General features: G+C 34.2%; 1 protein-coding gene across 5 annotated transcripts in view; it reads right to left on the bottom strand.

The window, feature by feature from the left end:
• The window catches only part of DPP6 (dipeptidyl peptidase like 6), a 1,318,691-nt gene that overhangs the window by 52,743 nt on the left and 1,238,182 nt on the right, over window positions 1-27,766 (bottom strand). For all 5 annotated transcript variants that reach the window (XM_031941254.1, XM_031941257.1, XM_031941253.1 and 2 more), the window contains exon 17: window positions 13,734-13,781. In XM_031941254.1, the coding sequence (XP_031797114.1) occupies window positions 13,734-13,781 (48 nt within the window). The remainder of the gene's footprint in view (window positions 1-13,733; window positions 13,782-27,766) is intronic.

Raw genomic sequence — 27,766 nt, 5'->3', positions numbered from 1 at the left:
TATCTTATAACTCAGAGGTCCTCTCTGTTTTCTATAGAGGAGGGAGGTAGTGCATTACAGATCAGATGATAATGAAATCTCATTCATACATTGGTATTCATATTTCCATTCTTTCACATTCTTTTATATTTACATTACCGACAGCAATACACAAACAGCAGGCTTGTTGATTTTCTGTCCTGATACCTACGTGGGTTGAATACATAGGCATTTCATGATTATACTTTAGTCTCAACCATAATTACATTCTTAAGGAACCAGCTTTTAAATTATTCAGAATCACATCTGTGGATACCCTGTAGGCTCTGTTTATAGACAAGATTTTCTAGAGGGAGGAAATATATACATATATATTGTATATAATATATGTATATATGTATATATCTCACAATTATATATTTATTTATATATAATAGAATATTCTTAGAGTTGCTTTGGAAGAGAGAAGGGATGAATGAACAGAATAAAGGAAGAAAAGAATTTTAAAAGTGATTTCAAATATGTAGAACTGAAATTATAAGATAAAGTGATTGGTCTTCATACTGAAGATTTTTCTCCATTCATAATTTCTGTTGATACAGAAATCCCTTATATGGCACTTTATCCTGTCAAATCTCCTTTGGCTACTGAATACAGTTCAAACTCTACAGACCAGCATTCAAGGTCCTCCAAAATGTGGGGGTGAAACTCTCCAGCCTCATTCTCATTATTTCCTTATATAAACTCTCTGCTCTGGTTAGTTGGGTTATATATTCTCACCTTATTATGTCCTCCTTTTTTCTTCTCCATCTGTCTAAGTCCTACCTATACTATTAAATTTAACCACAGTCTTATCTTCTATGAGAAGCCTTCCCTCTATTTCTACAAACCTCAGAACTAAAAGAATCATAGATAAGATAGGACTTTTCAGGTAATCTAGTCCCATTCACACTTAAAACTAGTATCTATGATTTGCTGTCTTGTATGGTTAGGTACTTTGCCTACATAGTCATTTCTTCAATTAGAAAGTCACTTTCTGAATGTGCAAAATGCTCAGATTTAGAGACATCTCCATTTCAAACGTAAATATGGACTATTTGTTCCTGATTTGTAGTAGAGTCTTCCAAGCTAGTGTTGGTCTGATCAGCCACAGTCAGACATATTGTCTTGATTCCAACATAGTGATATCATATTGGGGTCTTTTTCAGATGATGGACAACAATCAGTCACCATTACCTCCTTGGGAGAAGGAAGTCTGTCTTATACTTCTTTGTATCATTTCTAATATCAATTATAGTCCTTTGCAAAGAGTAGTCTCTCAGTACATATATGTGGGTATGCATATACATATAGATATATATTAAATTACTAATTGATCCTCAAAAATTTTGATTCCTTTGGTTCTGAGGTGATTTTTTTTCTGGTTTAGGCAAAAGGTTGGGTCAGTGGGTCCAATACTGGACCCTTGGTTTGATAACATTTTCAGGAGGAGAGTAAGCTCTGGAATGAATCAGTCAATATTGAGATTTTTCTAGTTTCCTCTTCTACCCAACCTTGCCTTGCATATACTGCAGTGCAAAAGCATGTGGCAGAATACACCTACTACTTTCATGAAACTGGCATATCAAAGGTCATCAATGACTTTCTAATCACTAAGTTTTTTATTCAGTCCTCATGTTCCTTGATTTCTCTTATGTAGTTAACACAGTTGGACTACTTTCTATTATAGGAAATTCTTACTCCCTAGTATATAGAACACTTCCTGATCCCTTGGTTCTCTTATTTTTTAACTGTTTATTTTCCTGGATTCCTATTTTTCCATCCTTTCAGATTCCCCAACATCCCCTTCTCTTTTCTCTTCTTAGCTTAAGAGGTGATCTCTGTTTCTGCAGCTTTAATTTGTATCTCTATAGATGATTCTCAAATTTTAGTTCTCTTCCTCTGGGTCCATACTTATGCTATTCAAATACTGTTATGTCCTCAGTCCATCTCTTCCTACTGAATTTCCTTTTATCTTCTAAAGCTCAAATTAGCACTACTCTAGAGAGATAAGTAAACCTTAATAAATTAGGACCTGTTGCTTTGCCTGGAAATGAATTTTCCTGTTCACATTCCTTCTCATTCTCTTTATATGTGTTCCTTTACCTTTTTCCAGATTGCCTACAGAAAAAGTGAGGCTGGTGACTTTGCACTGCTTCCCCTTCCCCTTAAATCCAATTCACTTGCAAATTACAGAATCAGCAAGGACAAACAACAAACTCTGTGAGTAGAATAGGTCCAGTGGGGGCCTAACTAGAACAGGTCAATTGGCAATGCAATGAGCTCTGTCTCTCTCTCCTTTTCCTTCTCTCCCTCTCTTCCTTCCTTCCTTCCTTCCTTCCTTCCTTCCTTCCTTCCTTCCTTCCTTCCTTCCTTCCTTCCTTCCTTCCTTCTTTCCTTCTTTCCTTCTTTCCTCCCTCCCTCCCTCCCTCTCTCCAAAATACCAAGGACCAAACACATATGCATGATCTAGAAGAAGCCAACTATGAGTGTATGACGTATATATTTATATAACACAAATGCGTATGTAGCTATATGTCTACACATACATACATACATACATACATATATATATATATTTTACATATCTGTATGTAATGGGGGGATAGTCAGTAGAAAGCATAGTGGATATAATGCTGAGCCTGAAATCAGGAAAAGCCATATTCCTGTGTTCAAAATCTGGCTTTAGAAATATACCAGCTATGTAACCCTGGGGAAGCTACTTAATTACTGTCTGCTTGTTTCCTCATTTATAAAGTGAACTGGAGAAGGAAATGGCAAACTGCTGCAGTATTTCTGCCAAGAAAACTCCAAATAGGGTCATAAAGAGTTGGACATGACTGAAACAAATGAACAACAACAACAATGTATGTATTCCATGTCGTCCCAAAAAGTCCAGGAAAGGATATGGTTACTCCCTGCTAGAGAAACATTTGTTTGGTTAATTGACAAAGGGTTAAATAGCCCTTTCTGAAATCAGAGAATCATAGAATGCTAAAGCTAAAAGAGACATTATCTAGTCTAACACCCTCATTCTACAGATGAACAAACTGAGGCCATAACAGGGAAAGTGCTGTTATTGGTCTCCTGACTCCCAGGTCAGAGTTCTTTTCATTATTTAACATGCAATGATGGGGCAGAGGCAACTTGAAAATATTTCTTTAAGTTTGGGTATAAGCAGTGAAGTGCTATGGTGAGTGGAGCGCCAGACTGAAGTGAGGAAGACCTGAATTTAAATCCAGGTTCAGATACCTACCAGCTTTGCCCTGACCTTGGGCAAATTACTTCTGTTTGCCTCGGTTTACTCATCTGTAAAATGGTATTATAACAGCATCTGCTTCCCATGGCTATAATGAGGATATATTATAAATATAATTATAAACAATAAGTAATTGTGAAAGTAATTGTAAAGTGCTTAGCACATATTGCTATAAAAACTTCTGGACTTCCTGCCTTCCTTCTCTTCCTCCTCCCCTTCCTTCTTCTTATGCTTTTGACTGAAAGTGGTGGGGGGGAGTGGAAGAGAGAAGGGACACTTTTATCTCATAGGCAGGGCAATCTGCCTATTTAATATGATATCTTAGGTCTTACTCCAAAAAGACTTTTCTTGCCTTTGGAATGATGTGTGAAAACTTTTTAATAAGAGCTAAAACTTTCTATTCAATGATGAGGCATGAGGGTTAAATTGAAAATATTTCTGTGAGTTGGGATATAATGGGTTACATTCATACAATCCTAGTGGGTGTAAGAATTTGTGATTAGCATTTTCTGACATCAACTTTTGATAAGGGAAGCAGGGAAAGGCACAATGAATAAGGGAAATACAACCTCCACTCTGACATTTACAGCTTTTCATAATTCAATTCTAGCATATCTTTTCAGGACAAATCCACATTACTTCACCTGTATATCTACTCTATAGCCAAACCAGCCTTCTTGCTCTTCCATTTATACAAGAACCCATCTCCCACCTCTGTGCCTTTCCATTGGCTGTCCCTCAAACCTTTAATTAATGATTTATTTCCTCATATCTGTCTGTTGGAATCCTTAGCTCCCAGGGCTAAGTGTCAGCTCAAATGCCACTTTTAAAAATACCTTTTCTGATTTCCCCAGTTGTTAGTGCCTCACTGAAATTAACATTGTATTTAATTGTGTTTATCTAATCTGGGTACATGTTGTATCCTTAAGGAAAATGTAAGTTCCTTGAGTGAAGTCTGCATCTCCAGTGCCCAGCACAGTGCTTGGTATGTGACAGGCATTTAACAAATGCTCGCTTGATTAAATCAAGTTTAATTGGATTGCAAAAGGCTTGGGGAGAAGAGGTGAAAATATGGAGGAAGAGAAGGCTCAGAAAATGGCAGCCGAGACATCACAATGTCCTATCAACCCTGAGCCCCAGAACAGAAACTTCCACACCTGCTGTATCTTCTTTGTTCCCAGGCCCTTCTGCTGAAAATCTCTATCCCACATTTGCCTATTTGTCCAAAATGCTGTAGGCTCTGATCTAATGAAGCCAGGTACTAAGAAGGACTCCGTGGCTTGGGATTTTTTCAGAGTTCTGACTAGAAAAGAACAGCAGGATGGGTCTAAACTTCTAGACAAAAGTAAATATGATTGCAGTGATGATCCCTTCAACCATTTGCGTCTGGGATGTGCCTGGAACTTGTCCAGTGGCCTCTGCAATGATGAAAGGGCTCAACAAGTCTAAGGCACCAGGCAAGGGTTTTGTGCTTTCCCAGAAATTTCACCCTGACAATGCTTTTGTTGTCTTGGTTCACTCTACATGAGTCCCTATCAAGGCAGTGCCCGGGTCTTTCAGCAGGTGCTGTGATGCTCCTTTGATGGGACCACACTGTGCCCTGGGCAGGATGAATGACAGCTCTGAGTGGGGAGTTCAGGGACAATAGGTCATCTGACATGCATTCGGCACTCTTCACCCCAAGAGATCATCCCTTTGACAGACATCATAAATACAGTGAATATTCCTCTTGGTCTGGGACATGTCTCAGGATGACATAGGATGGGAGGGCACAGTTCAATAAGCACAATGATAGGACAAAACAGATTGGAATGGCGACTATATTGGTCAGGAGAGGGCTTTTCTTTTCCTCCATATTTGGCATGTATAAAACCTGACTGTGTTCTACAGTAGGCATTATTTTTCAGTGTATGTCCCTGTATGGGGTGTCGTGGCCAAACAATCAATCAATCAAAAGACAGCCTTTTCCCTAAGACAGAGGCCCATCTTTTTTTTTTTTTTTTTTTTTTTTTTTTTTTTTTTAACACCAACATTCTTCTCATGATGCTGTAAGGTTTCAATAAATATAGAAAACTATAGTCTCTGAAGAGTTAAAGCTGAGAATCACTAAGCACTATGGAGAGTGTTGGATATGAACAGGCTGTAACATATAAAACAAAGAATTAATTTGGAGGTAGAAAGGTGGTATGGTGGATAATACTAGACTTTGGGGAGAGGGCTACATTCAAATCCTGCCTCTTATACTTACCTATGTGACTGCGGGCAAGTCACAACCTCTTTTATCTTAATTTCTTCATCTATAAAATGGGGATAATATCCTTTACCTCATATAGGTCTTTTTATAGTCTCATTATTTCATCTTTTTAAATATTTATTTTCATGTTTTGGCAGTGCATCATTTTAGTTTTTAGAAGATGCCCTTTTCCTCTTTTGTGGTAACTGGAATAACATATGTCCATCCCTAATTTTCTGGAACTCCCATTTTCTATAATTTTTCAAAAATTATTGATAGTGGTGCTTTAATCACCTCTGCAAATTTACTCTGTGCCCACTGTCTAATTTGTAAGATTATCAAATCATAGATCGAGAGCTGGAAGCACTTTAGAAATATTTGAGTCCAACCCCATCTTTTTACAGATCAAGAAATAGAGGTTAAGTAAGTTCCCTAGAGTGATACAAGTAATAAATTTCTGAGACAGGATTTGTACTTAGGAATTTCTTACTCCAAGTCCAATAGCCTATCCACTAAAGCAATGGTATCAAAATCAAATAAAAATGGATCCCAATGGATTTCATTTTGACATAGAAAATCACATTATCTATGTTGTATTCCACTTTTAATTATTTTATTAAACACTTACCAAATAACCTGGTTTGGTTAACTGTGAAATTTTATGGACCACTTGTGCCAATGTATTGTGAATTTAACCTCTATGCCTAATATCATGGTGCTTCTCAAAGCAAAATATACACAGCACCTAATATTTTCAAATAGTACCCTACCCGATTATTAATAACATCTAAATCTGCTTAGCTTCAGAGATTAAATGATATTGGATGAATTTAGGATAGTATGGCATATGAGCTATGAAACTTAAATTTGTTTAAGAGATTAATTGCTATCTTACTATCTCTTCACTTATTATGGTCTTCAATTTCTTCTTCAAGATGTTTAATTTACTTTTTCTAGTCTGAATGTCATCCTTGCCAGAGAAGACAGAGCAGGAATTGAATAGTTTTTTCAGTATTGTCTTCATAATCGGTTAGCCACTATTTATGTCATTATTCCTCTTGTGGAATTATAACTTGTAGCTAGTAAACTATATAATGAGATCACCCATGGAATGCTTATGTCAGTGCCCACCAAACTGTCTCAAGCATACCCATGATTCAGAAGGTGTTGTCAAGGATGCCTCTGTTGCTGATCTGGAACAGTGAATCACTGTTGATTAATCTTCTGAGGTATTCTGAGCCTCAGATCTCAGGCAAAAGTGTTGATTGATGACTACTCTTTAGTTACTTTCTGAATCAAGGTTTCTTAATCTTTTTTTGTATTTTGGACCACTTTGGCAGCCTGGTAAAGCCTATAGATCTCTTCTCTGAATAATATTTTTAAGTGTTATAAAATAAAACATACAGAATTACAAAGGAAACCAATTATATTGAAATCTACCCATCAATCTATCTATCTATTTCTCTATATATCTAAAAAACTGAATTATAGACAATAAATTTAAAATTACTACTTCCTATTGTATTGTCTGAGGAATGGCTGACAAGGGTCAGACATCAGGAATGACACTAGTTGAAAGGTATTTTTAAAAAGCCATTCCATTATCTAAGAACCAAACATGAAAAGAATATTGACCTGGAAATCAGGAGAAATGGGTTCTATCTCTGGTCCTCCCAAATGAGTGCCTTTGGGAAAATCATTGAACTTTTTTGTGGATTTCTTTTCTTTTATTCTAAAAATGATTGAGTTGGATGAAAGCATCTCTCAGTTGTCTGCTAGTGTGCTAGTAAAAAAAGCCTATAGTCTTATCAACAAGGCAACCTTTCACTCCACTCTTAATTATATTCTTAATTTTTTTCTTCTGTTGGTGAAATAGTTTAACATTTGCTGCTCTCTATGAAAATGCTTATCATAGATTATCAGGAGCCTGTCCTGGCATTTACCCAGGCATCAATCTGGTCCTGAGTCCATGGTTTTGTTATTATGAGAAGGGAAGGAGGGCTTGTTTTCTTTGTCTTCAGCTCTGCCAGGGCTTCACTGTGAGACTGTAGAAAACTGGTCCAGTTTCTTTTAGCAGATTAGATTGCTAAAATCCCTTTTGGTCAACCTGCTACAGCTGCAGTAGTCTCATTCACTTTGTTGTCACAGCTCAGTTCAAAGTGAAACCCTATTTCTGTGAAACCTTTTCAGATCTACTCAACAAGAGAGATCCATCTGTCCTCTGAGCTAACTCAAGACAATGCCTATAGCTTTTAGGACTCTTATTTAACAATTAATCAAGCCCTGCTCAGTGAACTCACAGAAAAATTTTTTCTGGTTAGTTAAGTTTTGAATTTTTACTTAAATTGTGTGTGTGTGTGCCCTGCCTCTGCAAGTAAATTGTAGATTCCTTGAAGGTAGAGACAGACACTTCTGGGTCCTCAAACCACTCTGCCTTGCTACATCTCCTAAGGAAAGTTAATTTAATAGGAATGAGAATGAGAGGAGATGACCATTTCATTTGTTTTTTTAAAAGCTGGTTGGCTGATTCTTGCTTGATTCAAGGTAAATGCTCTTTTTATGACTGTAGTTAAACTACAGAGGTGTAAGATGATGCACAAGTTAAATTTTATAGTGTTTTAGGAAGATCAAGATTGATAAGGAAGTATAGAAGGAAAAAGAAAAGGAGTTTATGCTAAACGCTTTACAAATATTTCATTAGATCCTCACAACAACCCTGCAAAGTAGGTGCTATTATTATCCTCATTTTATAGTTGGTCACACAGCTAATAAATGTTTTCAGCTAGATTGAAACTCGGGTCTCCGGACTCCAAGCCCAGATCTTTACCCATTGTGTTATTTTGTTGTAAAGCAATAATAAGGGAGTACTTAGAACATTGAATAAATTCATTTTTTTTCTAGGTGCAGATGAACTGCATCCTGGGAATGTAGATGTGACTTAGGAATCAGTGTCATTAATCTCTGATGGGCCATCTGGATGGGAAACAGCTGCTACGAACATCTGTAAGAATCATTAATTAACTGAGATAGTGATTTTGGTCTCATAATATTAGGCCAAAGAATTTTAGACCAGAAGGGACCTAGAAGTTTATTTTAAATAACCCCATCATTTTAAAGATGAAAAAATGAAGTCAAGGAAGGTTTGATAACATAATACTCTTACTATGGGCCCCGTAATCAGGACCCCAAACCTAGTTCCCTTAAACTATTAATTCAGGTTGTTTTTACTTTTTAAACTACACTCTGCATATTTATAAGACAGAATACATTTCTGGAGGGCCTTCTTGCTCCTGACTCTGATTCCACACAATACTTTTCAAAGGGGTAGGATGAAGTAGATACTCTTCCCTGAAAACATCTTGCTAAAATTTCACAACTGTTTGGGTTCTATCTGTGTTTATGCCATAGAACTCCAAATATCAGCAATTTTACAAACCTCAAATTTTCTCATTTCTTCTTTTACTCTCTTCAATTCAATATAATCAGCATTTACCAAGCTTTATGATATTCAAGGTACTGTTTTAAGATGACACTGTATTCTAGTTTTATAGCCTATATTTATTTATCCTTCCTATTTTGTGAAGAAAGAAAAGTTGGCCTTTAATGCCTCTCTGCCAGAAGGTTTTTCTCTCCTTTTTGGTATCCTCAAATAACATTGATCTCTTTCCTGCCCCAGATTTTGCTACAGGAATGCACTCAGTCTACCATTCTTGAGCAGACCTCAATGCTCTAGGATTTTCTCTTCCCTTCTCTTCTCTTCAATCTTTACTTTTCCTATCTCCTGTTCCTTTCACGATTTTACTCAAAAAAAAACTTTATATATATATATATATATATATATATATATATATATATATATATATAGCTTCTTATATATACTCAGACCAAGTGATCCATAGCTGATTATAATTTAATATTTTATTGACTCTGAGGGGCATATGTATCTATATGTATACATGTAAATATATGCATATATGTATAATGTATGGTATATTTGCACACACAAATATATCAGGGGATGGCTATAGATAGATAATGAATCTTGAATGGTGGAAACAGGACCCTTCATCAGGCAAGAGGAGAGATACTTGGGGTCTGGGAGGAAAATTTTCTTGGAAGCACAAAACTCATATTCTGCCTTATTTGTAAAACTATTTTAAACATCATAGTGTGCCATGGAAATGAATAGGATAGGACAGAAAAGAAAGGCAAGAACACAGATTCAGAAGATGTGGGCTAGAATCCTCATGTCAATATATACAGTATAACCTTGGACAAACACTCCTTCAGTCTGATTAAAGCGTTCCAATGCCTACTTCAATGAATACTAAATAAAATAATATTGGTGATAATGAACACAATGTTGAACAAGTTCACTCATCTCACTAAACCTCAGGTTCCTTAGTGGGGATATTATTCCTAATGAATTAATTAGAATATCACAGAATTTCAGAGTTGGGATATTAGAAGCCAGCTAATATCTAACCTCCCCTTAAATAAGAATCCAATCCATATTATATCACACAAGTGGTATTCCAGCCTTTGTGGAAGGATTTCCAATGACAAAGGGGGAACCATTATGTAATGACCACAGTGTATAGAAGGTCTGAGAAAGAAAGTCTGAGCTATAGGGCTGCTCTGGCAAAGCTTATTGTTTCTCCTGAGGAGAAGGGCAGAACAGGTGTAGGATAATAATGAAAACAACAATAATATTAATAATTTCTATACTTATTATAATGAATGAAATTATTATAATAATTATAATGTATTATAATGATTTAAAGTATTTATGTTATTATGATATATAATGAATTGCAAATGATCATAATGGATTAAATAATTATAATGAGATTTATATAACATTTTAAGGTTTGCATAGTACTTTACATGTTACTTTCATGTAGTCAGCTAGATGGTGCTGAATAATCTTGATCAAATGAAATAAAATATAAAATGTTTCATGAAACTTAAAGTGCTAAAAATGTCATTATCATCAATATCATCATCATCATTTAAACTGATCTTACAAACAACTTTATGAAGAAAGTACTATTATTGTCATCTCCATTTTACAGATGAGGAAACTGAGACAGAGAGATTAAGAGAGGATAAGTCCAGAGTTACATATCTAGGAAGTGTGTGGGGCAGGATTTGAACTCTAGTCTTCCTGACTCTAAATCCAATGATCTAGAGCTGCTAGGTGTCACAGTGGATAAAGTGGTGGGTCTATATTCAGGAAAACTCATCTTTTTGAATTCAAAACTGGCCATGGACACTTAATAGTTGTGTGACATTAGGCAAGTTACTTAACCCTTTTTGTCTCAGTTTTCTCAACTGTAAAATGAGCTGAAGAAGGAAATGAATACATTTGTCAATGTAGTTATACATATCATTTTGGATAAAATTTTCTACATTTTCTAATAATACTTTACTAATATGTAATCCCAATCCAGTTTGCAAATTATGACATGATTTTTTAGAAAATCTTCTAGGAGAGGAAACTAGTCTTGCCTGACTGTTTTTGCTGGAGGGAAACCAGGTGAAGGGATAACTTAATTAGATGACAAAACACTCAAGAGGTATTTTGACTCTTTGAGGTTACTGATTATCTTTTTTAATTAATGACTTTTCTGGTCCACTGAAAGGTACCCCTAGCATCAGAGTTCTTAACCTGAGATCCATAAAAATCTCTGGGTAGACTAAAGGGGATCTATGAACTTAAATAGAAAAAAATACATCATCATTTTAATTAATCTTTAAAATTTGTCATTTCTTTTAATGATTTTAAAGCATTATTTTGAGAAATATTCCACAGCTTTTACCAGATGGTCAAAGAGTTAGTTTTAAGGTTACAAAAAATGGTTAACAACTCCTGATCTAAAATTTTGAAAGGCTAACTTGGTAATTCATAAAAGGAGCCCTTATTTCTTCTCCTCAGGTCTAGCATGTGAAAAAGAGACTGATAAATCAGATTTTCATCACCCAAATGTACCTAGTAAACTATTTAATGTGAATGTGTAGGCTGAGAGTAGCAGAAAAATGTTTTTTAAGAACTCTAAAGGGTTTTGTATTTTTATTGGGCCATATATTTTGCAGACAAAAATCTCATAAAAATAAGTTAATTATTTATGTCCTTTTGAATATGAGCAAATATACAAATTAATTATTAACATATATAAAATGTGTCATACTTGAGGGCTCTGCATGGTATTTCTGTTTTTAAACAAAGACTATTGAAACAAGCTTACTCTAAGGATGAATGTCTTATTAATATTTTTCAAGAAGGTATGCTGTTATAGAAAAAGGTGTGTATTATGAACTGAAATTGATCCCATTATTTGCCTTTCCCTGACTCTTACTCACTTAAATATCATCATCTTCCTCCTATTTCTCAAAAAAAAAATTTCTACATTTGATGCCTCTGTTTTCTCATACTTTTCGCAACCACTCTTAATCTTGTTTACATCTTTACTGCTTTATCAAAATCACTTAGAATTCACCAATCAATTTCTAGTGGTCAAATCAAATGATTAAAAAAAAAAATCCTCATCTTCCCTGGCCTTTCTAGTTATGGACACTGATAACCCCCTATTCTTGGATTCTTTCTGAAATCACACTTGTTTTTTCTTGTTCTTCCCTTACTTCTTTTCCATCCCCTTTATTGATTTTTCAACCTTCCATCCAGCCAGAGATGTTTTCCAGCATTCCCTTTTTGTATGGCTATCTATTCACTTTGTGAATAGATAAAACAATATTGCTTCTCAATTTCTAAAATGTCTAAAAACAATGCAACATAATTGAAAGTTTCTTTGTTTCAATTCTTCATCTGTGTGGTTAAAAAACATACAGTAACTAATATCTTTTTTGATCTATATCTTTCTTCTTTGTTACTCTGTACATATCCAATCCCCATCTCTGTTGTGGTGGTGTTAGCAGGGCTGATTTAGACAAAGTAGTTAGTCAAATATATGAAATGGTTTGAGGAATATTGCCTGTCAACGCCAACTTTTACCACTGGTGTCACATTAGACAGAGTTCTCATTAAGTCACTGTATTCTTAGCATAAATTTATTCTGTTACCAAAAGCCAGCCACCTCACAAGGTCTAAATGAATGATCTGAATGGACAAGTTTTAATAGAAATTAAGGGTAAATAGCAGGACCAGATTTGCATGAATAGAAGACAGGAGTTGTAGAAGTGTGAGGACAAATAAACTAATTATGCTTGGAGCAGGGCAGCTAAGTGGTGCAAGTGGATAGAAAGACAAGACTGGAGTAAACCTTAGGTCAAATGTTTTCAGGCACTTAGGAACTGTGTGAATTTGAGCAAGTCACTTAATCCTGTTTGCCTTGCTTTCCTCATCTGTAAGGCGAGATGGAGAAGGAAATGACAAACCACCCCAGTACCTTTGCCAAACAAACCCCAAAAGGGGTCACAAAGAATTGGGCCCAACCAAACCGACTAAACAACAACAAAAAGATCTAAGTGTGGTTGACCTTGTGACACAAGTTTAGAAAAGTCATTTGACATTTTTCAGAAACTGGAGCAGCTTATAGCCAAGTCCAATATACAAGATCTTTTTAACAGACAATATAGGGGACAACAAGCAGAGAAAACTATTCAGATAAGAGAATGCTCTAATCTCTATGCTTTGCCATAAAGAATTCTAATTTGGCTCTTATGCTATCTCTTCTGTCAATTCTTTGGGAAAACCAACCAGGAGATTCTGGGCTTTTTAATCCCCCCCATTTATTTACTACTTGTATGAAATTCTCAGTTCAAGTCTCTCTTCTAAAATATATTGGCTGTGTGGTCCTGGGCAAATAATTTAATGTCTTGTTTTAAGCAACTCTTTAAAACTGTAAAGATCTGCATTGATAGAAAGAATTTTTTCATGCAGGCGTTGCCAAGATTTATGAAATAAGTTCAGTACTACCCTCATGAAATGTCAATTATTATTTCACTGATGTGGAGATTCTCTCCAAGATCACAGATTATATAACCTATCTAACCCTATCAAGCTATGGGTCTGATTTACTCAGAACTGAATGATATCTTGTTTTACTACCAATTGACCAATTAGAGTTCCTTTCTAGCAGTAAGGAGTAAGGTGGAACCTGATGTTCCACCTTAGAACAGAACAATGTGAAATGAGGTAAGCTATTTTGCTTGTTATTTTCCTTAGAAATCACCAAGATTTAACAAGAAATATAAAGTACTCACTTTTTTTGTCAGTTGTATTGTGAACGGTCACCATGGGTACTCTGGGACCTGGATCGAAAATAGGAAAGTGGGAAAAAAATAACAGAAATAAAATATTTAGTTGAGACAAAAATATAAATTTTCTTTCTTTTTTAGAAAACTGCAAAACATCAGATATCAGAGAACAGAATTCCATGTAATATCAAAGAAATAACTCATTTGACAATAAACATAACACTGATGACAGTATCAAGTATCTGGGACAAGTGGCATTGCCATGGTCTATGTTAATTGGTTGTTAAATTTACATCTTTCAAATTTGAAAATGATTTAATTAGAAAAACACAATTAAAATAATTTGTTCTTATCCCTAGTAACATAAAAATGTCATTTCACAAAGAATTTACATTTTGCTTGTGCCTTGAAACACACTGACTGCTTGGCACCCAAACAGACATTCCATTTGATTCAAGAAGATCTATAAAGTCAGAAAAATTAGTGCTTGAAAGAATGTTGCCCAGTAAACATGCATATTACATTTTCAGTTCAGTAGTCATGAAGTTTTTTAACTCCCTTTAGTGTTTTTCTTGCAATTTGAGAATGTTCCCACCAGATGGTGACATGTACCCTGATTTGGATGATTTAAACAACAAAGAATTTACTTTACCAAAAAGTTCATATCACAAGCATATAATTTCCACGCGCTGTTTATTTGAACAGCATGCATTTATTAGAACAGAAAAGTATAAAAATGTTACAAAATAGGGGCAGTTAGATGATGTAGTAGATAGAGTTCAAATCTGACCTCAAACTTAATACTTCATAGCTGTGTGATTCTTTTTTTTTTTTTAATAGCCTTTTATTTACAGGTTATATGCATGGGTAACTTTACAGCATTAACAATTGCCAAACCTCTTGTTCCAATTTTTCCACCTCTTATCCCCCACCCCTTCCCCCAGATGGCAGGATGACCAGTAGATGTTAAATATATTAAAATATAAATTAGATACACAATAAGTATACATGACCAAAACGTTGTTTTGCTGTACAAAAAGAACCAGACTCTGAAATATTGTACAATTAGCTTGTGAAGGAAATCAAAAATGCAGGTGGGCATAAATATAGGGATTGGGAATTCAATGTAATGGTTTTTTTAGCTGTGTGATTCTAACCAACTCACTTAACCCCAAATGCCTAAGCAAAAAAACTCCAACAAAACGTTATAAAATAATACATTTAAATATGATACTTATATGGTAAGCTTTCACTTTCTGATCCTGTCTTAACTACCAATACAGAATAAGATTAGGTAAGAATACTCCTTTTTAAGTAATTCCTCCCCCTTTTGTTCCTGTTTACTTATTTAAAACTTAAATACAAAATAGAAAAAAAAGAAGAAAACCAGAAGGATTCAAAATATGATTGATTCAAAATATTATGGAGGATTCAAAATATGAAACAATAAGTTTCTATTTCAAGAAAGTCTATATAATAAATGCTATGCATTATGTTCAGAGCTATGCATACTTTCTTTGCTTCCTTGTGGGTTAACTAATTCTTTTTAAATTTTTTATCTTTCTTTTGTTTTTAGATTCTCTTTATTTTTGAATGTTCCTCCTCCTCTCCTACTCAATGAAACATCCCTTGTAAGAAAGGAAAGAGAAAATAATAGTTCAGCAAAATCAACACATGAATTAAGTCTGATAGTATATATATGCATATATATACATATATATTCATATAAATACATAGATGTATGTATATATGTGCATATATCAGCATGAATGTTGAACTAGAAATCTAGAAAACTAGAAATCTCCTTGAGTATTCTTTCACTCTCAAATTCTGTGACACTATGAAAAATGTTTGCTAATCCCTTCCTGAAATCCACATATAATAAATACATGGAATTCTCTTCATTTATAAGTCTAGTAATGACCTACCTAGTTCACAATTTCCTTTCCAAGCCAATTTTTGCATTTATCCATGGATACTTTAGTACTAACATTGATACCTCTCAATTTAATCAACTTCTTAACTCCCTTTAGACATTCACAGTGGTGTTCATCGCTTAACATTTTATAATTGTGTCCACTTTCAAAATCCTGAACTCTGAAACTATCCCCTCTGATCCTAATCTCTTATTGTCTCATCTTCTACACCATTACTCCTAAATGATTTTTTTTGGGGGGGCCATCAGTGCAACCTCCTCTTCTTCCTTCCCATAATTTCCCCCATCTATCATTCCTATTCTCATTTTCCTTCCTTTACAATTCTGACCCAATAGTTAACCAGCTGAACTATGCATTTTCCTTCATCCTCGAATCCTTTGCCTCCTTGTCCTTTAGCCATTCATGCCCTACTAGTTCTCAATCCTGTGTCATATTTATTATACTTCTTTATTCCCCTTCTAGTATAAGGGCCTGTGAGGTAGAGAGTATGCTTGACATGAATGGAGAAGGGGGAGGTATTTTTGGTAAAGGCAATGATAGGAGAGTCAAAATAGAATACTATTTTAAAGTAAGAGTTATAGAGAAATTCAGTAGGCAACCAGTCCACAGGATCAAACTGAGTTATTTGGAAGTGGTGATGGCAGTAGCAATGGCAGTGGTGGTGATGCTGGCAGCAATAGCAGCAGCTGCTAATATTTATATGGTGCTGTGCTAAGTACTTTGCAGTTATTATCTCATTTGATCTTCACAGAAACCTTAGAAATTAAGTGCTATTATTCTGCACTTGCCTCATTTTACAGTTGAGGAAACTGAGGCAGCAATTAAACAACTTGCTAAGGGTCATAGGGCTAATAAGTGTCTGAAACTGCATTTGAACTCAGGTCTTTCTGGCTCTGGATCTAGTGCTCAATTCATTGTAGCACCTAATGCTTCTAAAGAGAGTCTAAGACTCCATATCATTGAGGGCTTCATGAAATAAAATAAGAACTATGGGAAGGAGAAGCATGAATGCCTTCCCTAGCTAAATTGTACAATTTTTTTCATACACACACACATATATAATATATTTATATCTTATATATTTTCTTATATATTTATTCCATTAAGGCCAAGTGCTCGTTTCAACTTCACCTTTACCAGTGCTATTGTGTAATAGTGTAGTAGTAGTAATTGTGTAATAGTGTAGTAGATTTCAAATGTGGTGACTATGGTTGCCTATGAATAAAGATCATTATAAAATGCAAGAAAATAAGAAAGATCACAAAATGAAAATTTCTGGCCAAACCTATTTCCCCCTTTTCCCTAACTTAAAAAATTGTAAGAAATGTGTCAAGTAAGGTATTAGAACAATAATCAGTGAAAGGAAAGAAATTAACACTGGATAATCCCCAGGAAAAAAACCCCAACAACCTGTAAATAAAAACAGCAAAAAGATGCATTACTGACTCCTGCTCCCCTCACCCTAATCTTTATATTGTGGATTCTATATGACAGGGGTTCCAGTAACTACTAAATTACAAAAGAATTTGAAATTAATAGCAAGGGGTAATGGGAAATCAACAAGGGTTAAAAAAATCTACAAATAGGTTTAAAAAAATACAGAAGAGAGACTGAGAACAATTAAGTAAAAAAAAAATCCCAATACAATGAATAAATACTATGGGATAAGAAAATTCCAAAATAAAAGCTTAATAGGGGGAATTATTCTGAACTCAAGAATATAAAATGAAATGGACACAAAAACTCTGAAAGTGATTGAATGGCATAACAAAAGAAATAAAAGAAAAAATAGGGAATGGATTAGTCTCAAAACAGAATCTATAAAAATAAAATTCACAAAAAACCTTGAAAAAAATAGAGGAAATAGAAGTAAAAAATTAAATGATACAAGAAATAGTACAGCAAAGTCAAAAGACAGAATGCAGAAGAATATCTCCTAGAAGTATTGAAATGAAAGGGAAAGTATAGATTGATAGAATATCTAGATCATCAGCAGGGTGAAACCTTAGATATGTCAACCTAGGAATGCTATTGCCAAGCTCTAGAGTAAAGAAAAAAATTTCAAGCAATTAGGAGACAGACAAATCACATACTAGAAAACATCAGTTAGAATGTTGCTTGACCATGCACTAATTAAAAGAAAAGAAAGAAGCTTGGAATGTGATGTATCAAAAGGCTACAGAAAATGACTTGCTTTCAACTTGTAACTTATTTTGTAAAATTTAAAATAACTTAAAAAAAGTCTTCAAGAACAAGAGTAAATTCTTAGTATTCTAAAGATTTCCACTGGCAAAACCTAAGCTGCACAGGATCTTTCAAAGACAAACACAATGAAGAAACAAAACAAAACAAAACAAAACAAAACAAAAAACAAATTTTAAGTAAGAGAAATAAATTTGAGCAACTTTAAAGGCCTAAATGATGATCCAAGTTTATATCCTGAAAGAGAAAAAGAGGGAATTATCTCTTTAGAAATTTTCTATCTCTAAGTCAGTGGGACAATGAAGAGATACAAGCTATGAGACTGGAAGTTCAAAAAAACCCAACCAAATACAAAATGGGGACAATAATAGCATCTACTTAATAAGATTACTTTGAGAATTAAATGAAATAATATTTATAAAGTTCTTTGCAAACCTAAAAGCACTAGATAGTATTATTATTTTAGTTTCATTTACAAGAATATTAATATATACTTCTATTCCTCTAATAGTCTCAATTTGCTGATTCTTGGACAAATATCACACATTAAGATTACTAAGAATTAAAGTGATCTTTCTAGATGATTTATGGTTTCCTAGCATTCCCTGCTACCTTTACTATCAGTTTGCAACCATCACTTCTGAGGCAGACAAGATTAAAGATCATTTTGCATTTGTGTCTATTTTGTGGGTCATTGTAGAAAAAAAAACAACCTCATCACCTGGAGACTAGCCTTTTGATGATGAGTTTCACTGTATCTTAAATACCTAGGGTTGATATGCAAGTTGTGATAGAACATGGCAGAATTTTTACTCCATTCACATAGCCTTTAATGAAAGGGGCAGCAAGGATGATTTTACTTTTGTCTTTGTATTTCTATTGCTTAGCACAGTGCCTTGCACACAGTAGGTGCTCAATAATTTTTTAATTAAAAAAAAATCTGAAGTGACCTATATGACATTAGGTTGTTTTATGCATCATTAAAAAAAGAAAATCTAGTTCAGCTTTGGTTTTACTCCCAATTTGTTAAACTAGAGAGGTTTTTATTATATTAACTATTTCGAATGCTTTCATCAAGTTAGAAAATGGAAAATGATGATTTTAATATAGAATTCCATTTTGTTTTTGGTTGTGGTAGGAAAGGGGACAAAAAGCACGAAAGTATTAAGATTCTTTTCTAGCATCAGTCATTATTTTAAAAAATCAGGTCAATTGGAATTAAATATAAATGCTGAAATTGATTACTTATAATCCTGGGAATGGTGATATCATTCAAAGACATTTTTATTTTATTATTCAGGAAAATAGTATACTTTCAGTATATTAAAAGAGATATATGTTGCAAGAGTCTATGAATAGATGGATTGATTTGGCTGGTCTCATCTTAATTTTCTGTTAATTGATGGGATTTTTTTCTTTCTTTTTTGACAGTTACTAAACTGGGAGATTAGAGGCAGAGTATATATATATCTTATCTAAATTTTATTGAAGATTTTGAAAAAGAGTTAACACAAACAAAAAGGAAAATAATTTGAGAATGTCTGTTTGGTACACACTTTGCCCAATCTCCTATTACATTTATATCTTCAATTCTATACAATTCACATTATGTTTGACTTGATTACCTGGAAGTTGTCTTAAGATTCCTAAACATCAAAGAAAAATTCAGTTCTGTTTGATAAACTCCTTCTTTATTAAGACCGGGAGGGAACACAGGTATTTCCAAATTAAAAGAGAAACAAAAAGGAATTTCTAAATAACTTTCTGTTAACCCCCAAATTATACTGAATTTACTGTTTTCTGATTATTCTATTTAATTAATCCTATAATTCCAAAATTCTGCCCAGTGATAGTAGCCTTTTAAAATCTTAAACCATAAGCAGAAAACTTTTTATGTGATCTGAACAATTTACCAAATACTTTACAGTTGTAAGGGAAATGCAGATCTTAATAATGGTTTATTCAAATACAAATATGTGCACTGCACTGATTAGGTTTAATTGATTGCATATATGTGTATATATTTACTCAGTACATAGTTATCCAAAGCAATTCTTCTTTTGATTTATATTTACATATAATCTGCATAGCCTGACTATACATGCATGTATGCATATGCATACATATATACATATAAACATACATATGTGTGTCACAGCTAATGTTCTTTAATTGGAAGATGATTCCTACACACAGCTATCACTTGGGGAAAGACTGAACAAACTGAAGAACAGGAATGTCTTATAATTTTTTCCCTGCATCATAAGAAATGAAAAATATGAATGCTGAGAAAACTGGGAAGACTTAGATGAACAAATATAGAGTGAAATGAGTAGAACCAAAACAAAAAACCATTATTTTAGAATACTGATGAAGGATATCATACACACTTCTTGGCCAAAAAGTGATCAACTACAGGTGTAGCATGAGCATGTAGCATGTAGCATGTTTTCCAAAATGACCAATGTATTGATTTGACTATACTTTACTGTTATAAGAGAAGGATTCTCTTTGTGAGAGAGGGAATGAGTAAACATGTAGTGGGTATTACAGAAACATGAAAAATGAGAAAAAAACATCTTTTTAAATTTTTTTTATTTAATAGCCTTTTATTTACAGGTTATATGCATGGATAACTTTACAGCGTTAACAATTGCCAAACCTCTTGTTCCAATTTTTCACCTCTTACCCCCCACCCCCTCCCCTAGATGGCAGGATGACCAGTAGATGTTAAATACATTAAAATATAAATTAGATACACAATAAGTATACATGACCAAAACATTATTTTGCTGTATAAAAAGAATCAGACTCTGAAATATTGTACAATTAGCTTGTGAAGGAAATCAAAAATGCAGGTGGGCATAAATATAGGGATTGGGAATTCAATGTAATGGTTTTTAGTTATCTCCCAAAGTTCTTTCTCTGGGCATAGTTGGTTCAGTTCATTACTGCTCCATTGGAAATGATTTGGTTAACCTCGTTGCTGAGGATGGCCAGGTCCATCAGAACTGGTCATCATATAGTATTGTTGTTGAAGTATATAATGATCTCTTGGTCCTGCTCATTTCACTCAGCATCAGTTCGTGTAAGTCTCTCCAGGCCTTTCTGAAATCATCCTGTTGGTCATTTCTTACAGAACAGTAATATTCCATAATATTCATATACCACAATTTATTCAGCCATTCTCCAACTGATGGACATCCATTCAGTTTCCAGTTTCTAGCCACTACAAAAAGGGCTGCCACAAACATTCGTGCACATACAGGTCCCTTTCCCTTCTTTATAATCTCTTTGGGATAGAAGCCCAGTAGTAACACTGCTGGATCAAAGGATATGCACAGTTTGATAACTTTTTGAGCATAATTCCAAACTACTCTCCAAAATGGTTGGATTCATTCACAACTCCACCAACCATGCATCAATGTCCCAGTTTTCCCACATCCCCTCCAACAATCATCATTATTTGAGAAAAAAACATCTAATGAATCATTTTAAAATATACAAATGAAAGCTAAAAGATGTCCAAAAGGAGACAAGACAGGAAAATTTGTTGTGGCTTATTTAAAAAAAATAAAACTACATAACAGAGATCCATGGTACCATTTACTATCTTTATTTTTGTTTTTTCAATTGAGATGTTTATGTCCGCTGATTAAATTCATAATAAAAAGAAGAATATTTGTTGTGCTTCAATTGTAAGAACTGTGAATGGAGATTTGTGTTCTAGTCCTGACTCAGCCATTCATTTCATTCTCTGCATGACTTGGGTATAGTCACCTCATTTATTTGGGGCTCAGTTGCCTTGTATGCAAAATACTTAGATTAGGCTAGATAACCTCAAAGGTTCTTTCTAATTCTAAGAGTCTATGGTTTGTTTAGAAAATGTATTAATTGGAATATAGTTATTTCCTAATGTGTTATTATCACTGATATATCTTAATTTATTAGCAGTAGTCCATATCTTGGCATATTTTGGTACAATCTTTATTTGCCACACATGATTCACATAATCAATTCTATCACCTATGGTAGATAAATTACATAATAGCACATCTGCAACATATAACTGCTTTCAAGTTTATAAACATTATGTATTTATAGTAGTCTACTTATTTATTTGCTTTGTTGATGTTTCAAACAATTTTTTTTTTGGTTGCTACTAGGAATTTCATCAGTGTAATGAATTTCTGGTATGGCTCCACCCATGGATGTGGGTCAGCATTTCATCTATAATTTATAGTTCTGAAGAGGTATTTGAGAGTATTGAGCTCTCTATTATGCCATGCTTTTTTTCATAATACTATTGCCTCCTTTTCATAATAATACTATTTACTTTAATAGGATCATATTAAAGTAAATAGAATCATAATATTTTATAGCTAACTGGGACCATAGAGATCTTCTTATAGCTCTAATTCTGCTGGTGAGAAAACTGAGGCATAGAAAGGTTACTGACTTGCTCAAGGATACATAGCCTGTGAGGGATGAATTTGGGGATAGAAAAGAACAATTCCAAATGCTTAGACCAGCATTCTTTGAAGAGGAAATAGCATTCCAGAGTGGAAAAAGCAAAGCATTATGGATGAGGTGATAAGAGCTTCTCATTGGGACTCTGTTATTAAATGGCTGAATAGTTTAGAGCAAGTAACTCAACCTTATTAGGACTGATTTCTTATCTACATGATAGCAAGACTGGGCTAGACAGTGATGAAAGGGAACTTCGAGCTCATCTAGTGCAACTATCTTATTTTATGGGTGAGGAAACTGAGGTTCAGAGACTTGGGTGACTCATCCAAGATTATACAAGTAGAACATACCAGAGCCAGGATTTGATTCATCTATACCAACTTCTGAGTACTTTCCACTATCCTGGCACTATATCTACAAGAGTCCCTTCCTATTGGGTAATTATATGGTCTAGGAGGAAGATCTTTTGAAATGCATACATTGTAGGGTCTATGGAAAGAAAGTGAGATGAAGCAATTCTATTAAGAGTGTTTCTCCCTGCCACAGAGAAGATGGAACTTCTTTCCCTAAATTGAGCCTTTGAATAGTTTGTCTTGAAAGTATGGAAGATATTCTCACCTTCAAATTTTAAAATTCTTCAGGGTTCAACTCAGGAATTATTCCCCCCCCCAAAAAAATTCTGTCCTAATTCCTCACAGTTATTAGTAACTTCTCACTCCTCAAATTATATTTATCAGTTTAAATATTGTATTCCCCCTCTTCTTTGTAGAATGTAAATTTCTTGAGGGAAAAGTCTACTTTTTCATTTTAAAAATATTTCTAGTATAGGGTCTTGAATAGTATATTTGAACAAATGTTTGTTGAATGAATAAGTGGGTGAATGTCAGAGAGAGCTGTTTAGGAGTCAGAATAGAAAAAAAAAAAAAAAAAAGAGAAACTGAAGAACTTTCCAGATCTTTGTAGTCTGGCCTTATTACTTAGTTTTGAAAATGTATTCTCAGAACATTTATTCAGTTGAATGATCTATACAGTTTGTTTTTAAAAAGCAACTTAAAATTTCACTAATTCAACATTAAAGATTTATTGGGTACCTCCTATATGCAACACAATGTGTTAGGTGTTGGGTGTTAGGGATCCAAAACAGAATGACTCTGCCCTCAAAATACTTATATTCTACTGGAAGAGTTTGTGGCTACCATAGTAACTATTCATTTCTTCAGTAAACAAATACCCCCAAAGCACCATGTTTTGCTTTCAAAAAAGCATAAAAGACAAGGTTTTATAGGTCAAAAAGCTTTATCAAGCCAATAATAATAGCATTTCCATAGCACTTTCAGATTTATAAAGCATTTATTGTGTGATCCTCAGAATCCTGGAAATAGGTGCCATTATTACCCTCATTTTGCAGAAGAGGAAATTGAGACTGAAAAAAGTTAAGTGATTTGTTCAGAACCATTGTCTGAGGAAGGATTTGAACTCAATTATTCTTTTTCTTTCATATAAAAATTTTACTTTTTTAATGAATAGAAAATAGATCTATTTTCTCTTCCTTCCATGTGCTATCCCATTGAGGGGAAAAACAAATTTCTTAGAACACATATGCATATTCAAGTAAAGCAAATTCCCTCATTGACCATGTTTAACAAATACACTCCTTATTAGAATCCTAAATCTGTCATCTCTCTGATAGGAAGGAGAAAGAAAATTTTGTCATCATTCCTTTGGAATCATTGGTAGTCATTGCATTGATCATAGCTTTCAAAATTAATTTAGTTTTACAGAGTTGTTATTGTACATACATCATTCTTCTGTTTTTCCTAATTTTATTCATCATTTTATAAAAGGTATCACAATTGTGTGATGTTATAGAATAAATGTTATATTAGAAACTGGAATCTTCTTGATTCCAAATACAACTTTCTACCCAAAGTGACACTTAGTTGTCTAGTTACGGGAAATTAGCATAATACTGCTTCACTAACACTTATGGCCATGTAAAGCCACTATTTCTTATAAAATGTGCATCAAAAAAGAAAACAATATCCAAAGTCAATATAAATGATTTTGGGGTTACCTACCATTTTGGATTTTCTAGGTATGAATTTCTTTCCAATAAGGTTGATATTGAGAAGCTGCCTGAATATGTAATCACATGTTTTTTCCTGATTAATACAGGACCTAGGTATGTAAGCTTGTTTCATGGATGGATTTTAGTTCACTAAAAAAGGATTATATTTGGCTTTATGTTCACAGACAACAGAAAACTAATTTATATTCACTAAGACTACATTTACCAAAAAAGAACTGAAATAAACAATATGAGGACTTTTCCAAAACTTTATATACTGACAGATAAAATTCTTGGTAAAGTTACAAATTGTACTCGTTATTATACTGAGAATGGAAATTGGAACCACATCAATAAGCGAATTCTCAACCAACCAAAAAAAAATTTCTGTTAATAAAGATATGACTGTTGAGAGAAAAATAACCGAACAAAACAACCAACCAATAAACCCACAAAAGGTACATCTTTGAATTACATGATATACTTCAGGACACAAATGATTATTTTTGAGACTCCAATTACTTCTTTGGAGACCTTTACTCATATATGGATGGAAGGGGAAATGGACAATTATAGACAGAAGCTTAGTTATTTAAAAGGACATAAAATCATAAAAGAAAATAATCATAAAAATAATTTCCAAAAAAATGACAGAGGCTGTTGTTGATCTTCATCCTCCTCATCTATATTCTCAGAGGCTTCTTATGTGGCAGATAATTTCCAACCAGAAACTAAACTCATAGTGTGTAAACAATGGAAATTCAAATCATCTCAGCCAACACCACCAGCCTATCTCTTAAGCACTGATGAATGGTATAAAAGAGCAGCTGCAAGCAGTGTGAGTGAAGAGGAGAAGGCTCTGTAGAAGGGAGATAATTGGCACTGGCCACGCACACCGGCTGTGTACAGATTCCAGATCTCTTTATTTGCAAATTCATGAATTATGGATGGACGATCTATAAAGTTCATATGCAGAGGTGATATTATCATACTAATAAATGGGGGCCCAGTCAAGCTGCAGCCACGACTGATAATTACAATATTTGTTCTGAGGACAGTATTTCCTAGTCAACAGCCAAGACAGATGTTGACGCTGTTTGCTTTTGCAACCTTGTTATCCTCCCCACATCAAAATAAGAGATTCAAGCTGTCTTCTTTTCTGCTTTTCTCTCCAAACATTTCAGTTTTATTTCAATACAATCCTATGTATCCAGAAAAAAAAAAAAGTGATAACGTTTTCTGGTCTCTCTCTAATGCAACATTTAACAGTCAGCTCACCGGACCTCTGCACAAACAAGTGGGTTTTATGTAGCCATATATGAAGGAGAACTAGGATTACATCATCATCATCATCTATTTATTCTTATTTTTATTCATATAGTTATCACACTCTGCTCTAGAAGTTGTTTGAAAGCCCTTAAGGATTATTGATGACTTGTGAGAGACAAACACACTGAAGCCAAAGGATTGAGCTACAGCTTTCTGATGTAGCAATCTAGCTAGTTGGAATGATCTCATGATCTATGGACAAAAAGTTTTAGATTTTTAAAGTTATGTTCTTTCTGTCTTTTTTTAGGATGTTTATAGAGCATCTGCATTCATTTCTTTTATGTGTTTTAAAATTCAATGAATGGTAACTGGATATTTATAATTAAAAATAATTTCAACTTTTCTCACACAATTTGGAAAAGAACTTTTATGTATTGCCCTATTATAAGTATTTCATTCATTCAAACATAGATTAAAGGCTTATTCTGTGCAGAGTTGTGGGCTAGAGGCTTAAATTCTGTACTATTTATATAATACTTAGCATTTAGTGTCTTGCATTCTAATCTAAAATTTTACAATAATCTTTGGCCAAAAACTATAATATTCTGAACTGTATCATTATCTGTCAGCATGTTTTATCTTCCTAAATGCCATGTGAACTCCTAGAGGGCAGGGTTAGTGACCTCCTCTGTTTCCTGTGGTAGTGGATAATATGTTATGCTGAAGGATGGAAGAGCTAAATTCAATCCTCCCTTTTGCACTTATCCATCAAATGACAATTTTTTTCAGTTAATATCTTTAAGTCCCAATTTCTTTATTCACAAAATGAAGATAACATGACCCATTTCTAATATTTAGATCAAAGGGTTATGAGAATCCAATGAAAAAAAATGTATATATAAAATGTTTTGTAAACTTGTGGGTAGTTTTTAAAAGCCAGGTATTATTATATATGGGTATATCTCATACCGCCTTCCTAGCGGCTAGTGCTTCCTTTCAAAGACTAAACCACATCTATTCAGTATGTATCTTGTATGTATCCAGTTATATATAAATTGTCTTCCTTAATTATAATATGAGTTCCTTGAAGGCAGGGGCTTTTTTTTTTTTTTCTTTTTTACTGAGGCAATTGGGGTTAAGTGACTTGCCTAGTCTGAGGTAAAATTTGAACTCAGGTCCTCCTGACTTCAGGGCTAGTGCCCTATCCATTACACCAATTAACTTCCCTGAAGTCAAGGGCTTTTTCAGATTAAATCTTAGGTTGACTACTTTCTCATGACAAGTGGGTACATTAATTTCATCAGAATGGCTATATTCAAATCCCATTAGAAGGTTGCTTAATAGGTTGCTTTTGGATTCGGCAGCCAGCAAAGTCCATCCTTGGTACAGAGATTCTTTCTGACTTCAATTGTATAGTGTGACCCTTTTCTCAATAGCTTCTTCTTAAACTTTGATCTCAATCTTCTCAAGTTCAGATGTCCATCTTACATGGGCAGGAGGCAGGGCTATTACCTTTTCCCACTTATATTGTTTTTAAATTAACTCTGCCATTTTCCCTCATGCCCCATATACATCCTTCTTCTTCTTCCTCTTTATGTGGACCAGCCTCTCCCTCCTTTCCTCTTCCTCTACCTCTGACAAAGTTGTTCATGGTATGACAAATGATCAGGGGTAGCTAGGGCCATTGGTTGTTTCTAAGAGGAGAAGTTACAGAGGATAAGCTTCTCACTAGGACCTCCTATACTGATAAAATCACAGACAGTCTAACCCAGGACTGCATAAGAGAGTAGCTAGAAGTTAGCTGGCAATAAGAAATGGGGTCACCAGCAAAGCCGGTACCAGAGGTGGGTAACCAAATGGATTAATGATACCTGTAGTCTAAAAACTAAGAGAGAGAGAACTTCACCCTCAAAACCCCAGCGTGGTTCTTCAAAGCCCTGGAGAATGCAAACACAGAAGGCAGAGATGAACATGATATGGCAACATTCAAGACAAGAATATCCAGGAAGTCCCCAGATCTTCTGAAGTCCCTAACATTCTGTTGTGAAATGCCATGGAGACATCTAAAAATTCAGAGCTCAAAATCTCAAAGA

This window comes from Sarcophilus harrisii, chromosome 5 (genome assembly GCF_902635505.1).
Source record: "Sarcophilus harrisii chromosome 5, mSarHar1.11, whole genome shotgun sequence".
Taxonomy (NCBI): domain Eukaryota; kingdom Metazoa; phylum Chordata; class Mammalia; order Dasyuromorphia; family Dasyuridae; genus Sarcophilus; species Sarcophilus harrisii.
This window is presented reverse-complemented; position numbering and strand designations above follow the sequence as displayed.